The following is an 18,434-nucleotide window of genomic DNA, read 5'->3' on the forward strand; positions in this document are numbered from 1 at the left end:
ACCACACACACTATGCCCCCTATACACCACACACACTATGCCCCCTATACACCACACACACTATGCCCCCTATACACCACACACACTATGCCCCCTATACACCACACACACTATGCCCCCTATACACCACACACACTATGCCCCCTATACACCACACACACTATGCCCCCTATACACCACACACACTATACCCCTATACACCACACACACTATGCCCCCTATACACCACACACACTATACCCCCTATACACCACACACACTATGCCCCCTATACACCACACACACTATACCCCCTATACACCACACACACTATACCCCCTATACAGCACACACACTATGCCCCCTATACACCACACACACTATACCCCCTATACACCACACACACTATACCCCCTATACACCACACACACTATACCCCCTATACACCACACACACTATGCCCCCTATACACCACACACACTATACCCCCTATACACCACACACACTATACCCCCTATACACCACACACACTATGCCCCCTATACACCACACACACTATGCCCCCTATACACCACACACACTATACCCCCTATACACCACACACACTATGCCCCCTATACACCACACACTATGCCCCCTATACAGCACACACACTATGCCCCCTATACACCACACACACTATGCCCCCTATACACCACACACACTATACCCCCTATACACCACACACACTATACCCCCTATACACCACACACACTATACCCCCTATACACCACACACACTATGCCCCCTATACACCACACACACTATACCCCCTATACACCACACACACTATACCCCCTATACACCACACACACTATACCCCCTATACAGCACACACACTATGCCCCCTATACACCACACACACTATACCCCCTATACACCACACACACTATACCCCCTATACACCACACACACTATACCCCCTATACACCACACACACTATGCCCCCTATACACCACACACACTATACCCCCTATACACCACACACACTATACCCCCTATACACCACACACACTATGCCCCCTATACACCACACACACTATGCCCCCTATACACCACACACACTATACCCCCTATACACCACACACACTATACCCCCTATACACCACACACACTATGCCCCCTATACACCACACACTATACCCCCTATACACCACACACACTATGCCCCCTATACACCACACACACTATACCCCCTATACACCACACACACTATACCCCCTATACACCACACACACTATGCCCCCTATACACCACACACTATGCCCCCTATACACCACACACACTATACCCCCTATACACCACACACACTATGCCCCCTATACACCACACACACTATGCCCCCTATACACCACACACACTATGCCCCCTATACACCACACACACTATGCCCCCTATACACCACACACACTATGCCCCCTATACACCACACACACTATACCCCTATACACCACACACACTATGCCCCCTATACACCACACACACTATACCCCCTATACACCACACACACTATGCCCCCTATACACCACACACACTATACCCCCTATACACCACACACACTATACCCCCTATACAGCACACACACTATGCCCCTATACACCACACACACTATACCCCCTATACACCACACACACTATACCCCCTATACACCACACACACTATACCCCCTATACACCACACACACTATGCCCCCTATACACCACACACACTATACCCCCTATACACCACACACACTATACCCCCTATACACCACACACACTATGCCCCCTATACACCACACACACTATGCCCCCTATACACCACACACACTATACCCCCTATACACCACACACACTATGCCCCCTATACACCACACACACTATTCCCCCTATACACCACACACACTATACCCCTATACACCACACACACTATACCCCTATACACCACACACACTATACCCCCTATACACCACACACACTATGCCCCTATACACCACACACACTATACCCCCTATACACCACACACACTATACCCCCTATACACCACACACACTATGCCCCCCTATACACCACACACACTATGCCCCCTATACACCACACACACTATACCCCCTATACACCACACACACTATGCCCCCTATACACCACACACTATTCCCCCTATACACCACACACACTATACCCCTATACACCACACACACTATACCCCTATACACCACACACACTATACCCCCTATACACCACACACACTATGCCCCCTATACACCACACACACTATGCCCCCTATACACCACACACACTATACCCCCTATACACCACACACACTATGCCCCCTATACACCACACACACTATGCCCCCTATACACCACACACACTATGCCCCCTATACACCACACACACTATACCCCCTATACACCACACACACTATACCCCCTATACACAACACACACTATGCCCCCTATACACCACACACACTATACCCCTATACACCACACACACTATGCCCCCTATACACCACACACACTATACCCCCTATACACCACACACACTATGCCCCCTATACACCACACACACTATGCCCCCTATACACCACACACACTATACCCCTATACACCACACACACTATGCCCCCTATACACCACACACACTATGCCCCCTATACACCACACACACTATACCCCTATACACCACACACACTATGCCCCCTATACACCACACACACTATGCCCCCTATACACCACACACACTATGCCCCCTATACACAACACACACTATGCCCCCTATACACCACACACACTATACCCCTATACACCACACACACTATGCCCCCTATACACCACACACACTATACCCCCTATACACCACACACACTATGCCCCCTATACACCACACACACTATGCCCCCTATACACCACACACACTATACCCCTATACACCACACACACTATGCCCCCTATACACCACACACACTATGCCCCCTATACACCACACACACTATACCCCTATACACCACACACACTATGCCCCCTATACACCACACACACTATACCCCCTATACACCACACACACTATGCCCCCTATACACCACACACACTATGCCCCCTATACACCACACACACTATACCCCTATACACCACACACACTATGCCCCCTTTACACCACACACACTATGCCCCCTATACACCACACACACTATACCCCTATACACCACACACACTATGCCCCTATACACCACACACACTATGCCCCCTTTACACCACACACTATGCCCCCTGCTGTCAGTCACCGGTACATTAGGGAGCTGCTCTTCCTCCTCCTCACATCCATCAGTGCACACCCATCACCCTCCTCCCATACACGGAGCCTCCCCGCCGGCATCCCTCCTCTGCACCGCGCACATCTGGGCAGCCTCGTCCTCTGCACGCAGCTCCGGCGCCGTCCGGGGTGCGGGGGGGTCGCAGGTTGTGGTCACTGCGGACCGGCAGCTCCTCCTCCCCGGCTCTGACAGCTCCCAGCCCCGGTAAAGCGGCAGTCAGTGCGGGAGGTAGCGGCGGTGTCCTTCCTCCAGCACCCGGGCACGTCCCTGCTCAGTCACCGCTCCGCCATGAACTTCCTCCGGCGCCGGCTGTCGGACAGCAGCTTCATCGCCAACCTGCCCAATGGCTACATGACCGACCTGCAGCGCCCGGAGCCCCCGCAGCCCCCGCCGCCCTCCGCGCCGGACCGGAGCAAGCAGAGCGGGGCACAGGTGGCCGGGGGCTTCTTCTCCTCCATCACCAACGCGGTCAAGCAGACGGCGGCCTCGGCCGGACTGGGGGAGCAGAGTGCGGGGGTCCCCGGGAGGAAGTCCCGAGTCCTGCTGGTCATAGACGAGCCCCACACCGACTGGTGAGTCCGCGGCCACGGTGCACTCTGCATGTAGGGGCCCCTGTGTGAGCGGGCTATAGGGCCCCTGTGTGAGCGGGCTATAGGGGCCCCTGTGTGTGCGGGCTATAGGGGCCCCTGTGTGTGCGGTCTATAGGGGCCCCTGTGTGTGATCGGTCTATAGGGGCCCCTGTGTGTGATCGGTCTATAGGGGCCCCTGTGTGTGATTGGTCTATAGGGGCCCCTGTGTGTGATCGGTCTATAGGGGCCCCTGTGTGTGATTGGTCTATAGGGGCCCCTGTGTGTGATCGGTCTATAGGGGCCCCTGTGTGTGATCGGTCTATAGGGGTCCCTGTGTGAGCGGTCTATAGGGACCCCTGTGTGTGCGGGCTATAGGGGCCCCTGTGTGTGAGCGGTCTATAGGGGATCCTGTGTGAGCGGTCTACAGGGGCCCCTGTGTGTGAGCGGGCTATAGGGGATCCTGTGTGAGCGGTCTACAGGGGCCCCTGTGTGTGAGCGGGCTATAGGGGCCCCATGTGTGCGGGCTATAGGGGCCCCTGTGTGAGCGGTCTATAGGGGATCCTGTGTGTGTGTGTGGGCTATAGGGGATCCTGTGTGAGCGGTCTACAGGGGCCCCTGTGTGTGAGCGGGCTATAGGGGCCCCATGTGTGCGGGCTATAGGGGCCCCTGTGTGAGCGGTCTATAGGGGATCCTGTGTGTGGGCTATAGGGGATCCTGTGTGAGCGGTCTATAGGGGCCCCCGTGTGTGCGTGCTATAGGGGCCCCCGTATGTGCGGGCTATAGGGGACCCCGTGTGTGATCGGTCTTTAGGGGCCCCCGTGTATCCTGCTGCATATAGGAACTCCTGTGTTATACTGCATGCAGTGGCCACGGATTATACTGCACATAGGGGCCCCTGTGTATTCTATTGCATGTAGGGTCCCCTGTGTTATACTGCATATAGAGGTCCATGTTATAGTGCATGTAGGGACCATGCTATACTGCATATAGGGGTCCGTGTTATACTGTACATAGACTGGGGGGGTGGCCCCTGCTGTACAGGACCCCCATACTGGCTGGTGGGCTCCCTTAGGGTGTGTGCAGACGCTGCGGAATCCGCTGCGGATTAATCCGCACGGATTTTGCAAAAAACGCAGATAAACCGCAGGTCAAAAGACCTGCGGATTATCTGCGGTTTTGCCTGCGGTTTGGTCCTGCGGATTCACCATCTCCACAATGGTGGAGATAGGAACCCGCTGCGGATTCCGCAGAAAGAATTGACATGTCACTTCTTTCTGCGGTTTCAAAACCGCAGCAAATCCGCTCGGATTTTTCTGCAACGTCTACACAGCGGTTTTTTTTTCCATTCATTTGAATGGTACTGTACACCGCAGCTAAAACTGCTGCGGAAACGCAGTGGAATCCGCAGCGTGTGCACATACCCATATAATGAGACCTGATGCAAAATGTATCTGTCCATGGTGCTGAAATGTAAGTGTCTATGACGCCGATATATACGGCATATACATTATGTGGACCCTTGGGTGCACTTGTTCCTTTGCTTTGGGCATCAGGAGGGACACGTTGCCCCGTTTACATCCTCCTGAATGCCGCCATGTTTAGTCCTGCCCGGTTTGCTCATAGATGTCTCCTGGTTCTGATGATTCCTATAGGATGAAGCGCATTAGTGGGGATTTTTGAGCAATCTAGTGCAGCCTTACAGTCCGGACTAGGACACAGGTCTTCAGGAGCTTGCATTCGGCGATTTTAATAAACGTCCTTTTCAGGGGGCTGATCCTCTCCGCACCTTTTTGGGACCCTTCTCCTAATCGATTTTTTTTCAGGACGTTCGACATTGACTGATTGTACCTCTCCAACCATCGTTATTAGGTCTTTTCTCCATAAATTCCACAAACTGGGGTGGAATTCAATTGATTTATGGTCCTATTTGGGGCATAGGGAAAATTGAGCGAGGCAACTTAACATCCTCTTAGGGGGCGCTAACGGCCATTCTTTTTAGAACGCTATTCCATGTATCCCTCCGACTGAGGTATGGGGTTGATATTCAGTTGCTCAAATGGGCCGAGGTGGCTAAACGTCCTCTAGAGCATGCTATGCTATCCCAAACCATCCTCCTAAGGGCTCTACGCCATGTATGACAACGACTGGGGTGGAAATCAGTTCATTTATGGTCCTAAGCCTGAACATCAGGATAATATACTGGATTAGGGTAAGATTATAGTTCATCCTTTTGAGGGCGCTTATTCCATCCATCCTTCTTAGGACAATAATCACTATCTACACTCCATGTAGTGCACCAATTGGGGCGTTAGCAAAATGATCCGTAATCCCAATTGGGATATAGGGTGAACAGTATCCTCATAGGGCTGGGTGGTATAACATCCTTTTGTGTGCACTAAGCTCATCCATCCAAACCCGCCATCGAGGGTCCTATATGTCCCACCAATTAGGGGGAGGGATGATTCGATAAGTGTAAGGTCTTTATTGGGATGTAGGGTGCCGGCCCCAACTGTCCCTTATGGGACATTAACCACTGTCCATGTTCCATGTCTTATACTGACGTAGGTGGAACTATATGGTCCTAATTGGGACTTAGCGTTATTGGTATTTCTGTAGGACAAGGTGACCAAACATCCACCACAGGGGCACCTTACTCATCCGTCCTTGTCAGGAGATCCCATGGCAAACAATGTCTATGTTCTGGTGGTATATGAAGTTGAAAGTGCTCACATAAGAAGTGGTAACAAAAGGTCCTCCTGACACTGTTCTTTTTAGGACGATAACCATTATCAATGCTCTTTGTACTCAACCCATTGAGGTGGAATTCATCCAGACCAAGTTGAGCAGAATTTTCATCATGCCATCAAACAGTAAGATTAGCGTCCTTATACCTTTGCTAATAGGCATGGTTCCTTGCCAAACTTTACTTTTTTTGGTTTTGCTTATGTATTTGTATTTCCTGACGCACCGATTTACCAATGATTTTAATGGTTTAATAAAAGTGAAGTATTGTGTACTCTACAAGGTGATCTTTATCATGTTTTTTGTGTCCTACAACTCTGCGGCTTACCGACTGATCCAGAAGGGAGTCACCGGTATTCCGTTACTGATGTGTGCGCCACACAGGATTAATCTATGGAATGAATTATTGGATAGTTGGGGTCTACTGTGTGGGATTGTTGTCTATTGTGTGGGGTTGGGTTCTACTGTGTAGGGTTGGGGTTTACTGCGTGGGGTTGGGGTCTACTGCGTGGGGTTGGGGTCTACTGCGTGGGGTTTGGGGTCTACTGGGTGGGGTTTGGGGTCTACTGCGTGGGGTTTGGAGTCTACTGTGTGGGGTTGGGGTCTACTGTGTGGGGTTGGGGTCTACTGCGTGGGGTTGGGGTCTACTGCATGGATATGAGAAACAGATGTGAGGCATATTGTAACCATGCATATAAGAAGAATGTAAAAGTTTTTTGATTACATAGAAATTCATCACTTCAGATCTCAAATTCTACAAAGCCCAGTGGGGAACCAAGATTAAGGAAGGATAATAGTAGCAAAAAATACAATTCTGCCATACAGGCCAATTATTGCGGATAATGTCAATCTAATTATCATGGAGGTGACATCTTAACGGAACAAATCTGTGTTCATTGTGCCCCCCAGATCACGGTAAAGGAACATTGACATCATTTTCGTCCATTGTTGAGGTTCCCATCATTTTTGCCGAAAAGAATAACGCCATTTGATGCACTGTTCTTGTTGAACCTCCGAGCCGCGATGTGCCCCGCTATAAACTGTTTCAGAAAGATATCACGGTTTTCTTTTATAGTGGAAGCCATGACGCCACTGTGAACAAAGACTTAACATGCATAAGTCATGACAGTTGTACCCAGAACAGTTGTGACATCGGTTCCCATTATAGGCTGCGGTGATAAAGGGGTTTTAGAAACCTGGCACAGTTTGTTTTGTAAAAAAAAAAAAAAAAGTAACCATGCATTTCTCATCCTGTCTGGGTTCCCGTACCCCAACAGAATGTTGATGATGCTAAATCAAACCAAGAGAAACTGATACAAAAAAGGTATACTGAAAACTTTTATAACTTTTTATTCTACAAAGAGTAATGTTTATTTGCTGAATCTGCAATGTTCCTTAGATGGGTCAGTCTGGTTTTCAGATGCCACATTGAGAAAGCATAATATAGTACAGGAGGACCCCCTGTGTGCTGGACCCCAATGATTCTATCTCTGGAGGATACATACTGTCCCTGTGATTTCAGTGGATACCATTCAATGCTGCACTTACTCGCTGGCTGCTTGGTAGAGAAATAGAACTGGAGAAAAAGCAATTAATAAATTATCGAGACGTCCATAGTGCCATTCCTAATATCAGCTTCTAAAGGTCACCTTGGTTGACTTTCTTTGTAAACATATAACTCAATAAAATGCTTAAACTCCCGTATACCTTGGATGGCTTGTAGCCGAATGAGGGTTTGACTGATCGTTAGGCCGGCAGCTCTCTCGGCCATCTCTCCCATACATGGGAGCCCTGTGACTTGGTAGAATTTCGACTTGATGCTGACTTCCATGGATGGAGATCAGGAAACTGCGGCCAAAGTGTCCAAAACAGTTCTACTGTAGAACTGATCCACTCTGCCAAGTGCCCCATCTTGTCTATGAGAAAACCACTGCCAGACATCTCTGGCGGCGGCTTATAACAAGGAAGACAAAAGGATCAGCAGTCCGAAGGCAGACATGCTGGATCTTTCTGTCCAGGGATCCCATACATATTAGACTATCAGCCAAACCAGCAAATTTGTCTGATGGCAGTCTAACGTGTATGGGTGGGATGCTTTAGATTTTGTTGGGATTGGCATACCATCTAATGTGTATTTATCAGATGATGTCAGGGGAGATAAAGGTCAGGTGATCCTTATGTTCTGCACGCAGAATAATATGGCAGCAAATTTCACCTCTTGTCCCATAGATAACACATGAACGCCCGGCCAAGTGGAGCATTCATGTTCCTTGTGGGGCTGAGTCATGTTAGAAGGTACGTTATAGGGTTGATATCTCCATTAGGTGATACTACAAGGCTAGTTTTCTTCATCCTTCAGTAGAGCCGGTTTTCAGACTTTTTCCCCAGGGAGCATTGCCTGCCCTACGAGTCTCTATAAGGAGAAGCTGCAGCCATCTAGACCTGTGATGCCTCCTAATATAAAATACAGTGGGTACGGAAAGTATTCAGACCCCTTTAAATTTTTCACTCTGTTTCATTGCAGCCATTTGGTAAATTCAAAAAAGTTCATTTTTTTTTCTCATTAATGTACACTCTGCACCCCATCCATCTTGACTGAAAAAAAACAGAAATGTAGAAATTTTTGCAAATTTATTAAAAAAAACCTGAAATATCACATGGTCATAAGTATTCAGACTCTTTGCTCAGACACTCATATTTAAGTCACATGCTGTGCATTTCCTTGTGATCCGCCTTGAGATGGCTCTACTCCTTCATTGGAGTCCAGGTGTGTTTAATTAATCTGATAGGACTTGATTTGTAAAGGCGCACACCTGTCTATATAAGACCTCACAACTCACAGTGCATGTCAGACCAAATGAGAATCATGAGGTCAAAGGAACTGGCCAAGGAGCTCAGAGACAGAATTGTGGCAAGGGACAGATCTGGCCAAGGTTACAAAAGAATTTCTGCAGTACTCACGGTGCCTAAAAGCACAGAGGCTTACATGGAAGAAGTTTGGGACCACCAGAATTCTTCCTACATCTGAGCAATTGTGGGAGAAGAGCCTTGGTGAGAGAGGTAAAGCAGAACCCCAAGATCAATGTGGCTGAGCTCCACAGATGCAGTAAGGAGATGGGAGAAAGTTCCACAAAGTCAACTATCACTGCAGCCCTCCACCAGTCGGGTCTGTTAGGCTATGTGTACACGTTGCGGATTCTGCTGCGTTTCCGCAGCGTTTTTGGCCCTGCGGAAACGGGCACTTCCGCAGACATGGTACAGTACCATGTTAGCCGATGGCATTTCAAAACCGCTGTGCTCACGCTGCGGTTTTTTCCGCACGGTTTTGCTGCGGTTTACAAACCGCAGCATGTCAATTGTTTGTGTGGATGCCGCAGCGGTTTCACACCTTTAACATAGTAGAGGTGTGAAACCGCAGGGCAAAAGCGCAGGCTAATCCGCAGGAAAACCGCAGGTCACTTTACCTGCGGTTTTACCTGCGGATCCGCGCGGAAAAAACAGCAGGTGAATCTGCAGCGTGTGCACATAGCCTTATGGCAGAGTGGCCTGACGGAAGCCTCTTCTCAGTGCAAGACATATGAAAGCATAGAGTTTGCAAAAAAAAACACATGAAGGACTCCCAGACTATGAGAAATAAGATTCTCTGGTCTGATGAGATGAAGATAGAACTTTTTGGTGCTAATTCTAAGCGGTATGTGTGAAGAAAACCAGGCACTGCTCATCACCTGCCCAATACAATCCCAACAGTGAAACATGGTGGTGGCAGCATCATGCTATGGGGGTGTTTTTCAGCTGCAGGGACAGGACTAGTTGCCATTGAAGGAAACATGAATGCAGCCATGTACAGAGATATCCTGGATGAAACCCTCGTCCAGAGTGCTCTGGACCTCAGATTCGGCCAAAGGTTCACCTTCCAACAAGACAATGACCTTAAGCACACAGCTAAAATAACAAAGGAGTGGCTTCAGAACAACTCTGTGACCATTCCTGACTGGCCCAGCCAGAGCCCTCACCTAAACCCAAAGGAGCATCTCTGGAGAGACCTGAAACTGGCTGTCCACCAACGTTCACCATCCATCCTGATGGAACTGGAGAGGATCTGCAGGGAAGAATGGCAGAGGATCCCCAAATCCAGGTGTGAAAAACTTTTTGCATCATTCCCAAGAAGACTCATGGCTGTACTAGCTCAAAAGGTGCTTCTACTCAATACTGAGCAAAGGGTCTGAATATTTATGACCATGTGATATTTCAGTTTTTCTTTTTAAATAAATTTGCAAAAATTTCTACATTTCTGTTTTTCAGTCAAGATGGATGGGGTGCAGAGTGTACATTAATGAGAAAAAAAAATTAACTTTATTGAATTTACCAAATGGCTGCAATGAAACAAAGAATGAAAAATTTAAAGGGGTCTGAATACTTTCCGTACCCACTGTATACTTATAGCATCATGTCACCTGTGTATCTTTTTATATTTTCACATATTGAGTTCATTACCCCATACTTGTTAGTACGGGATGTACACTGCTCAAAAAAAATAAAGGGAACACTTAAACAACAGAATGTAACTCCAAGTAAATCAAACTTCTGTGAAATCAAACTGTCCACTTAGGAAGCAACACTGATTGCCAATCATTTTCACATGCTGTTTTGCAAATGGAATAGACAACAGATGGAAATTATTGGCAATTATCAAGACATGGTAGATAAAGCACTAGACAGTTTCAAGGACAAACTGACATAAGTCTCACCAAAAAATATTATATAGAGTATAAAGCAATAGGTGAAAATATAAAATATAACTTTTAATCAATCATTTAAAAGTACTAATTAATGTGTCACCCTGTGGAGATAAAAAAGCAGCATACAGCTGCTTATCAGGCATATAGGTCTATACTTAAAAAAGAAAAAACGGCCAAGCCTGAATAAAGGGATATAGATGGTCACCCAAAGAATTCTCTATATGGGTGTACAGAAAACATCTATGGGTTAGAGCAGTTGAGAACACTTTCCCATAAATGCCATGACCCTTTTGCATATATATATAGAAAAATGCAAATTTTCGGCCAAAAGGTCACCAAGGACCAAAAATTGACAGTCAGGTGAGAATAATAAAAGAGGAACAACCTCACCCAGTGGATAGATGGGCCAGGAGTCCGGAAGAATCCTCTATTCAGTCCAACTGGAGGATGCAGTAGGGGAAGACAATGTCCCATCGCCTTAGGGAAAGTGCAGGGCATGTGTTGTTAGGGTCAGCTGTGGACTGCCCTTGTTAGGGCAGGAGTCTGGGTTTGAGCCTAATTTAGGTGTTAGGGATGTGACAGGGTATTGTCTTGCCCTACTGCATCCTCCAGTTTGACTGAACAGAGGATTCTTCCGGACTCCTGACCCATCTATCCACTGGGTGAGGTTGTTCCTCTTTTATTATTCTCACCTGACTGTCAATTTTTGGTCCTTGGTGACCTTTTGGCCGAAAATTTGCATTTTTCTATATATATATATATATATATATATATATATATATATATATATATATATATATGCAAAAGGGTCATGGCATTTATGGGAAAGTGTTCTCAACTGCTCTAACCCATAGATGTTTTCTGTGCACCCATATAGAGAATTCTTTGGGTGACCATCTATATCCCTTTATTCAGGCTTGGCCGTTTTTTCTTTTTTAAGTATAGACCTATATGCCTGATAAGCAGCTGTATGCTGCTTTTTTATCTCCACATGGTGACACATTAATTAGTACTTTTAAATGATTGATTAAAAGTTATATTTTATATTTTCACCTATTGCTTTATACTCAATTATCAAGACACCCTCAATAAAGGAGTGGTTCTGCAAGTGGGGACCACAGACCACATCTCGGTACCAATGTTTCCTGGTTGATGTTTTGGTCACTTTTGAATGTTGGTTGTGCTTTCACATGCGTGGTAGCATGACGGACTCTACAACCCACACAAGTGGCTCAGGTAGTGTAGCTCATCCAGGATGGCACATCAATGCGAGCTGTGGCAAGAAGGTTTGGTGTGCCTGTTTGTGTAGTGTCCAGAGGCTGGAGGCGCTACCAGGGGACAGGCCAGTACACCAGGAGACATGGAGGGGGCCGTAGAAGGGCAACAACCCAGCCGCAGGACCGCTACCTCCGCCTTTGTGCAAGGAGGAACAGGAGGAGCACTGCCAGAGCCCTGCAAAATGACCTCCAGCAGGCCACAAATGTGCATGTGTCTGCACAAACGGTTAGAAACCGACTCCATGAGGATGGTCTGAGGGCCCGACGTCCACAGATTGGGGTTGTGCTCACAGCCCAACACCGTGCAGGACGCTTGGCATTTGCCACAGAACACCAGGATTGGTAAATTTGCCACTGGCGCCCTGTTCTCTTCACAGATAAAAGCAGGTTCACACTGAGCACATGTTACAGACGTGACAGAGTCTGGAGAAGCCGTGTAGAGCGATCTGCCTGCAACATCTTTCAGCATGACCGGTTTGGCAGTGGGTCAGTAATGGTGTCGGGTGGCATTTCTTTGGAGGGCCGCACAGCCCTCCATGTGCTCGCCAGAGGTAGCTTGACTTCCATTAGGTACCATGCTGGTGCAGTTGGCCCTGGGTTCCTCCTAATGCAGTACAATGCCAGACCTCATGTGGCTGGAGTGTGTCGGCAGTTCCTGCAAGATGAAGGCATTGAAGCTATGGACTTTCCCGCCCGTTCCCCAGACCTGAATCCGACTGAGCACATTTGGGACATCATGTCTCGCTCCATCCACCAACGTCACGTTGCACCACAGACTGTCCAGGAGTTGGTGGATGCTTAAGTCCAGGTCTGGGAGGAGATCCCTGAGGAGACCATCCGCCGCCTCATCAGGAGCATGCCCAGGCGTTGTACAGTAGGGAGGTCATACAGGCACGTGGAGGCCACACACAATACTGAGCCTCATTTTGACTTGTTTTAAGGACACTACATTCCACTTTAATTTTGTGTGTGACTCCAATTCCAGGCATCCTATTGGTTAATAAATTTGATTTCCATTGATGATTTTTCTGTGACTTTGTTGTCAACACATTCAACTTTGTACAGAACAAAGTAGTCAATGAGAATATTTCATTCATTCAGATCTAGGATGTGTTATTTGAGTGTTCCGTTTATTCTTTTGGGCAGTGTATATAAGACTGGGCAAGCGTTTATAGAGCAGTGGTGTCACAACTGTAGAATATACCTGCCAACAGTGTAACCCCGCTGTCCCTAAAATTTCTTCTGAATATTGACGGAAATGAGTACTGGGTATGTTGGATCACCATATGCCTGGGGGCTTAATAAGTGAGGGAACTCGTGCCTTGGCGTATCAGTGGGTTCCTTTGGCCCCACATGAGAAGACCCATGATAGTTGGAGGACTTTTTGGAGATTTTACTTTGTGAACCCATAAGCTTCAAGTTATGCTGCTGCTTATGTCTTATAAGATATATTCCCCCATACCCCGTTCATATAATAGGTCATTTCCATATATAATGGCTAAGGGTGGTGCGTACACAAAGCAGAGTTTACGCTCTTGCTGCGATTTTCTGGCTTGACTTGTAAAGATTGTGAACGATCACTCACATGCAGAAGCCTCCATTATGCCTCCATTATGACCCAGAGGCCATTCTTTCTTGCACTAATAAATGAATGATGACTTTGGGTCACTTACACATGGTGATTATCTCCAGGCACAACTGGAATTAATCCAATCAGTTGCAAGATCCAACATCGATTGGCACTTTTTTTGCGTAATTCCTTTTGCATGTTTTGATGCTGAAACCGGCTGTAAAGTCACCCATCGTTTCTCATGTGAGTTGTCAAACTGCATTGTTCACCCTGACAAATAATAGCACAGCGGGTGCACCTCGTATTGCCCTTATCTACGTCATAAATTCAATTTCCAAGCTGATTCGCTCTATTGATTTTCTGTCCAGGAGACGGCAAGTGCCGGCACATCGGCGCTGCGGACGGCAGGTAACCATCAAGGATGTGGGCATGGACATACTGCAATTGTGCTTTCTGCTGCAGCTTATAGCATGGAATGATACTGTTCCTCCTGTTATTCCTGACTGTGTTTGTTAGACTCTGTCCACACTACGGTCACGGCTTCCACCGTTTGCTTACAATATAAAGATGAACTCGATTTGTGCTGCATCCTGTTTGTTAGTTTTCACTCCTTTGCCTGGTATACGCTGCCCCAAATCCTGGCCATAATCTTCTCTCCCCGACATCATTTTTTGGGACAAGAAAAGGGATGGTCCTCTACGAATTGGATAGTCGGCCGATTCCACAGAACTCGTTGGTTCCTACCAACGTTTATCGGATGTGTATAAAGGCAAATGTCGCAGTTCTTAGTCATTGCATACAATTCATTGTAATCGCCCATTGGATTACGGTATTTTCTTTTTGCATGGGACTGCAAGTTGAAAGTAAAAATGTTTTTCCATTTGCATGCTTTGGGCATTTGGATATCATAGAGCAAACTTTTTTTTTTTTTTACCCAATTTTTTATTCAGGTTATACAATGATTTTTTTCACACTTTATGGACAGAAGAAATGGCGGCCAACAGAATGGAAGCCTTGTCTTAACAACCCAAATATCAAATTCCCGGGCTCCTGTAAATATAACTTAGCGGAGGAGAGGTTGAAAGGAGTAAAAGTGCATTTTCCACATTGACAGGTGTTGTTTGCTGTGAATGCTGCAGTTTATTTTTTATTCTAGCACAAACATTGATTTGCTGAATGGCTCGGTGATATTTTTGGCTGGTGTCACGCTCATCAGGCCAGCCAAGACTTATTCCAATGGTGCAATTATGGGTTATTGTGTAGAAGCGTGCTCCAAGTCTCCGGCAGCTACAGTCCCCTCTTCCGTCTGAGACACGTATGATTCAGAGGTGCAATTTGTCACAATCCCAAAGGCAAATTCCCACAACCCTGGATTTGCTTGGGCATTGATAAGGTGCCCTATTATCGCTTCCCATGGATGAAAGTTACTCCATTGTTACCTAACGAGCAGATGTTGCTTCTTTGTGGGATTAGCATGGCCAAGACGGGTTGTTTGACAAGCGCTTGCAGGCGATAAAAGTTCTTTCCAGTAAGCCTGATGGCGTTGGTTGGCTTCCCTAGAGATATCAAACAGTATAGGATGTCCTCCAATTAGTGTCGGGAGGACATTATTTAAAAATTACGCTTTTAATGATCGATCGGAGATCATCAGTGTGGAGAATAGGAGGTGGCCGTTCTCTACCTTCAGTGGAGGGTGACGGGCATAAAAAAAAAACCCATTGGGATCAAAATATTGCAGGAATAATACAATATTCCCTGAAGTTATCTCAAGTAGGGTCATCCCAAAAATAATTTGTGTCAATTCAATAACAAGAAAATCCGTCTGTTCCACTATAACTCCACATTAAGTGGAAGGGGACAGAATATACACAAAATCCCCAAAATTGTCTTTAGAATTAATTGAACAAAATTTTTTGACAAAAAAGTAAAATTACATAATTTTAATACAAATCTATAGTAACCTCAAGAATTGAGGGACACGAAATGTTAATGGCTCCTGTCAACACACTATGGAGTAAGCAGAGTAAAAACTTGCTAATATAGGGCAAATTGTACAAAATTAAAGTGCATGCGTTAAATGACAACTAAAGAAAACTGAGCAGATAACTAATACAGGTGAAACAAATCCAAGGATATAAAAATCAGTGAGAGCTGCTGGTAGAGGTAAAAGACTTAGAACATTGAGGACAGGACCCTGTACACACAGTGTATCCGAGGCCCAGGTACAGAACAGCGCTGTACTGGAGGGAGGCGCTACCGCACCAGTAACCCATGTGCGTTACCAGCAAAATGCCTTCACCTACAAAGTGCAAGTGTCTCCAGTCTGGACTGGCTGAGGTGTCGTATGTTTAATGTGGTCTTTAAGCCTACAGAGCCTACATACAGTTTTTCTTATTGTCCATTTTCTTTCTTAAATGTAAAGTTAATCAGCTTTCTAAATATTCTTCATGAAAAATGTTTTAGGGTCTTGCTGCTGCAGCGTGTCTGTATGTTGGGGGCTCACCTGGTGAGGTGGGTATTTGTTAAGCCTCAGGTTATGGTGGACGGCACGGACTGAAGGTGATGGCACCGCAGGCAGGACTTTCCAGCTGGCACCAGGAACAGCGAAGACCAGGACAGCAGGCAGACAAACAGAGCAAGGAGCAGCAGAAGATCCCGTGCTAGGAGTTACACTCTGGCACTGGAGACGTAAAGTCAGATCAGGATTGGCGGCAACATTCGCCATGTGAGCAAAATGATTTTTTTTATGCTTATCGCAGACAAAGGGTTTATTGTAAGGTCTGAGGAAGGATGTGCGTGCTGATTCAAGAAACCTACATGAGGTGGCTGAGATGATTGCCAGCTGAGAAAGATGGTGAGATAAAACTCCAAGGTACAAGGTGACAACACAAAGCCTGTATCCTAAAAGATCATACTGACACCCTACAACCCCACCGCCGGTGGCGGCTGGATGTTAGCATTTTCAGAGCTGAGCAGTGCAGCGTCGTCCATTGTGTAGTGGCCTCTGGCTGGTTGCTGCACATTTGTCTTTATTCAAACTATAGGGAACCTGTCACCAGATTTGACCGATATGAGATATGGCCACCACCTATCAGGCCTGATACACAGCATTCTATAAAGGTGTACATCTGCCCCCAACCCGACCTGCAAGACAAGAAGAAGAGCTTTTATAATACTCCCCTGCGGGGCGATCCGATCCTAGGGGTGTCGCTGGTCTTGGTCCGGCTCCTCCCATCTTCTTTCGATGTCTTCCTCCTTCTTGCTTCGTGTGCATGACTCATCCCTACGTCATCCACACAGTCTCCTCGGCATCGTGCTCTTGCGCAGGCGTACTTATCTGACCATAGCTGTGTGCGTGCGGCACAAGACCAGTGATAGGCTGCAGCGGTCAGGGCTACAGCCAAATAGACAGAGAAGCGGGGAGGCTACAGATGCTGGTTGTTATTATTTTATCATATTTCTTCTCCTTGACCATAATTTTTGGAAAAGCATAAAATCTATTAAGTAATTAATGAATCAGCCATTACCTGACATTATGCCAAATATGCTGAAAAAAAATTGAATTACTTAAAGAGAATCAGTCAGCAGGTTTTTGCTATGTAATCTGAGAGCAGCATGATGTAGGGACAGAGACCCTGAATCTACCGGTGTCTCTTACTAGGTTGAGTGTGTTTGTTTCAATAAAATCAGTGTTTCATCAGCAGAATATTATCACTACAGGACTAGGTGTCTCATGCCTCCTGGTCCAATCACACCCCCAGCACTGATTAGCAGATGTCTATCAATGGACAGTGTACACGGAAGCTGCTAGTCAGTTTTGTGGACAGGGTTATACACAGTTCAGCATTCAGAGCTGTGTTAGATCTGAAGAAGAGAAAACTGTGATTGCATCGAAACTGCTGCACCCAGTAAACTAAGTGATACATCGCTGGAATCAGGGTCTCTATCCCTACTTTATGCTGCTGTTAGATTACAGAGCTAAACCTTACTGACAGATTCCCTGTAAATTGTCAGTTACAGAAAAATGGTCCATTTAAAAATGGCGTATTACCAAGAGAGCAAAGATATGTTTATACACTCCCTGACAGAAGTTATGTCGCTTATCCATGTTGTGTAAATAAAAGCTTATAACCTGACGTTAAAGTCATCCATTGGTTGTATAAATTACTCTTTCGAAAGCAGAAAACCCTCCGAAATGTGGTTTAGGTTAAGAAAATAAATTGGC

General features: G+C 46.7%; 1 protein-coding gene across 2 annotated transcripts in view; it reads left to right on the plus strand.

Annotated features, from left to right (window-relative positions):
• Positions 1-3,328: 3,328 nt before the first annotated feature.
• Positions 3,329-18,434, plus strand: part of SYN2 (synapsin II) — a 434,838-nt gene continuing 419,732 nt past the window's right edge. The window contains exon 1 of one of the 2 annotated variants that reach the window (XM_073574250.1): positions 3,329-3,884. In XM_073574250.1, the coding sequence (XP_073430351.1) occupies positions 3,601-3,884 (284 nt within the window). In that variant the 5' untranslated portion in view covers positions 3,329-3,600. The remainder of the gene's footprint in view (positions 3,885-18,434) is intronic. The other variant, XM_073574251.1, reaches the window with a different exon arrangement.

The sequence above is a fragment of the Dendrobates tinctorius genome, unplaced genomic scaffold, assembly GCF_039654945.1.
Source record: "Dendrobates tinctorius isolate UK_male_01 unplaced genomic scaffold, ASM3965494v1 ptg000038l, whole genome shotgun sequence".
NCBI lineage: Eukaryota > Metazoa > Chordata > Amphibia > Anura > Dendrobatidae > Dendrobates > Dendrobates tinctorius.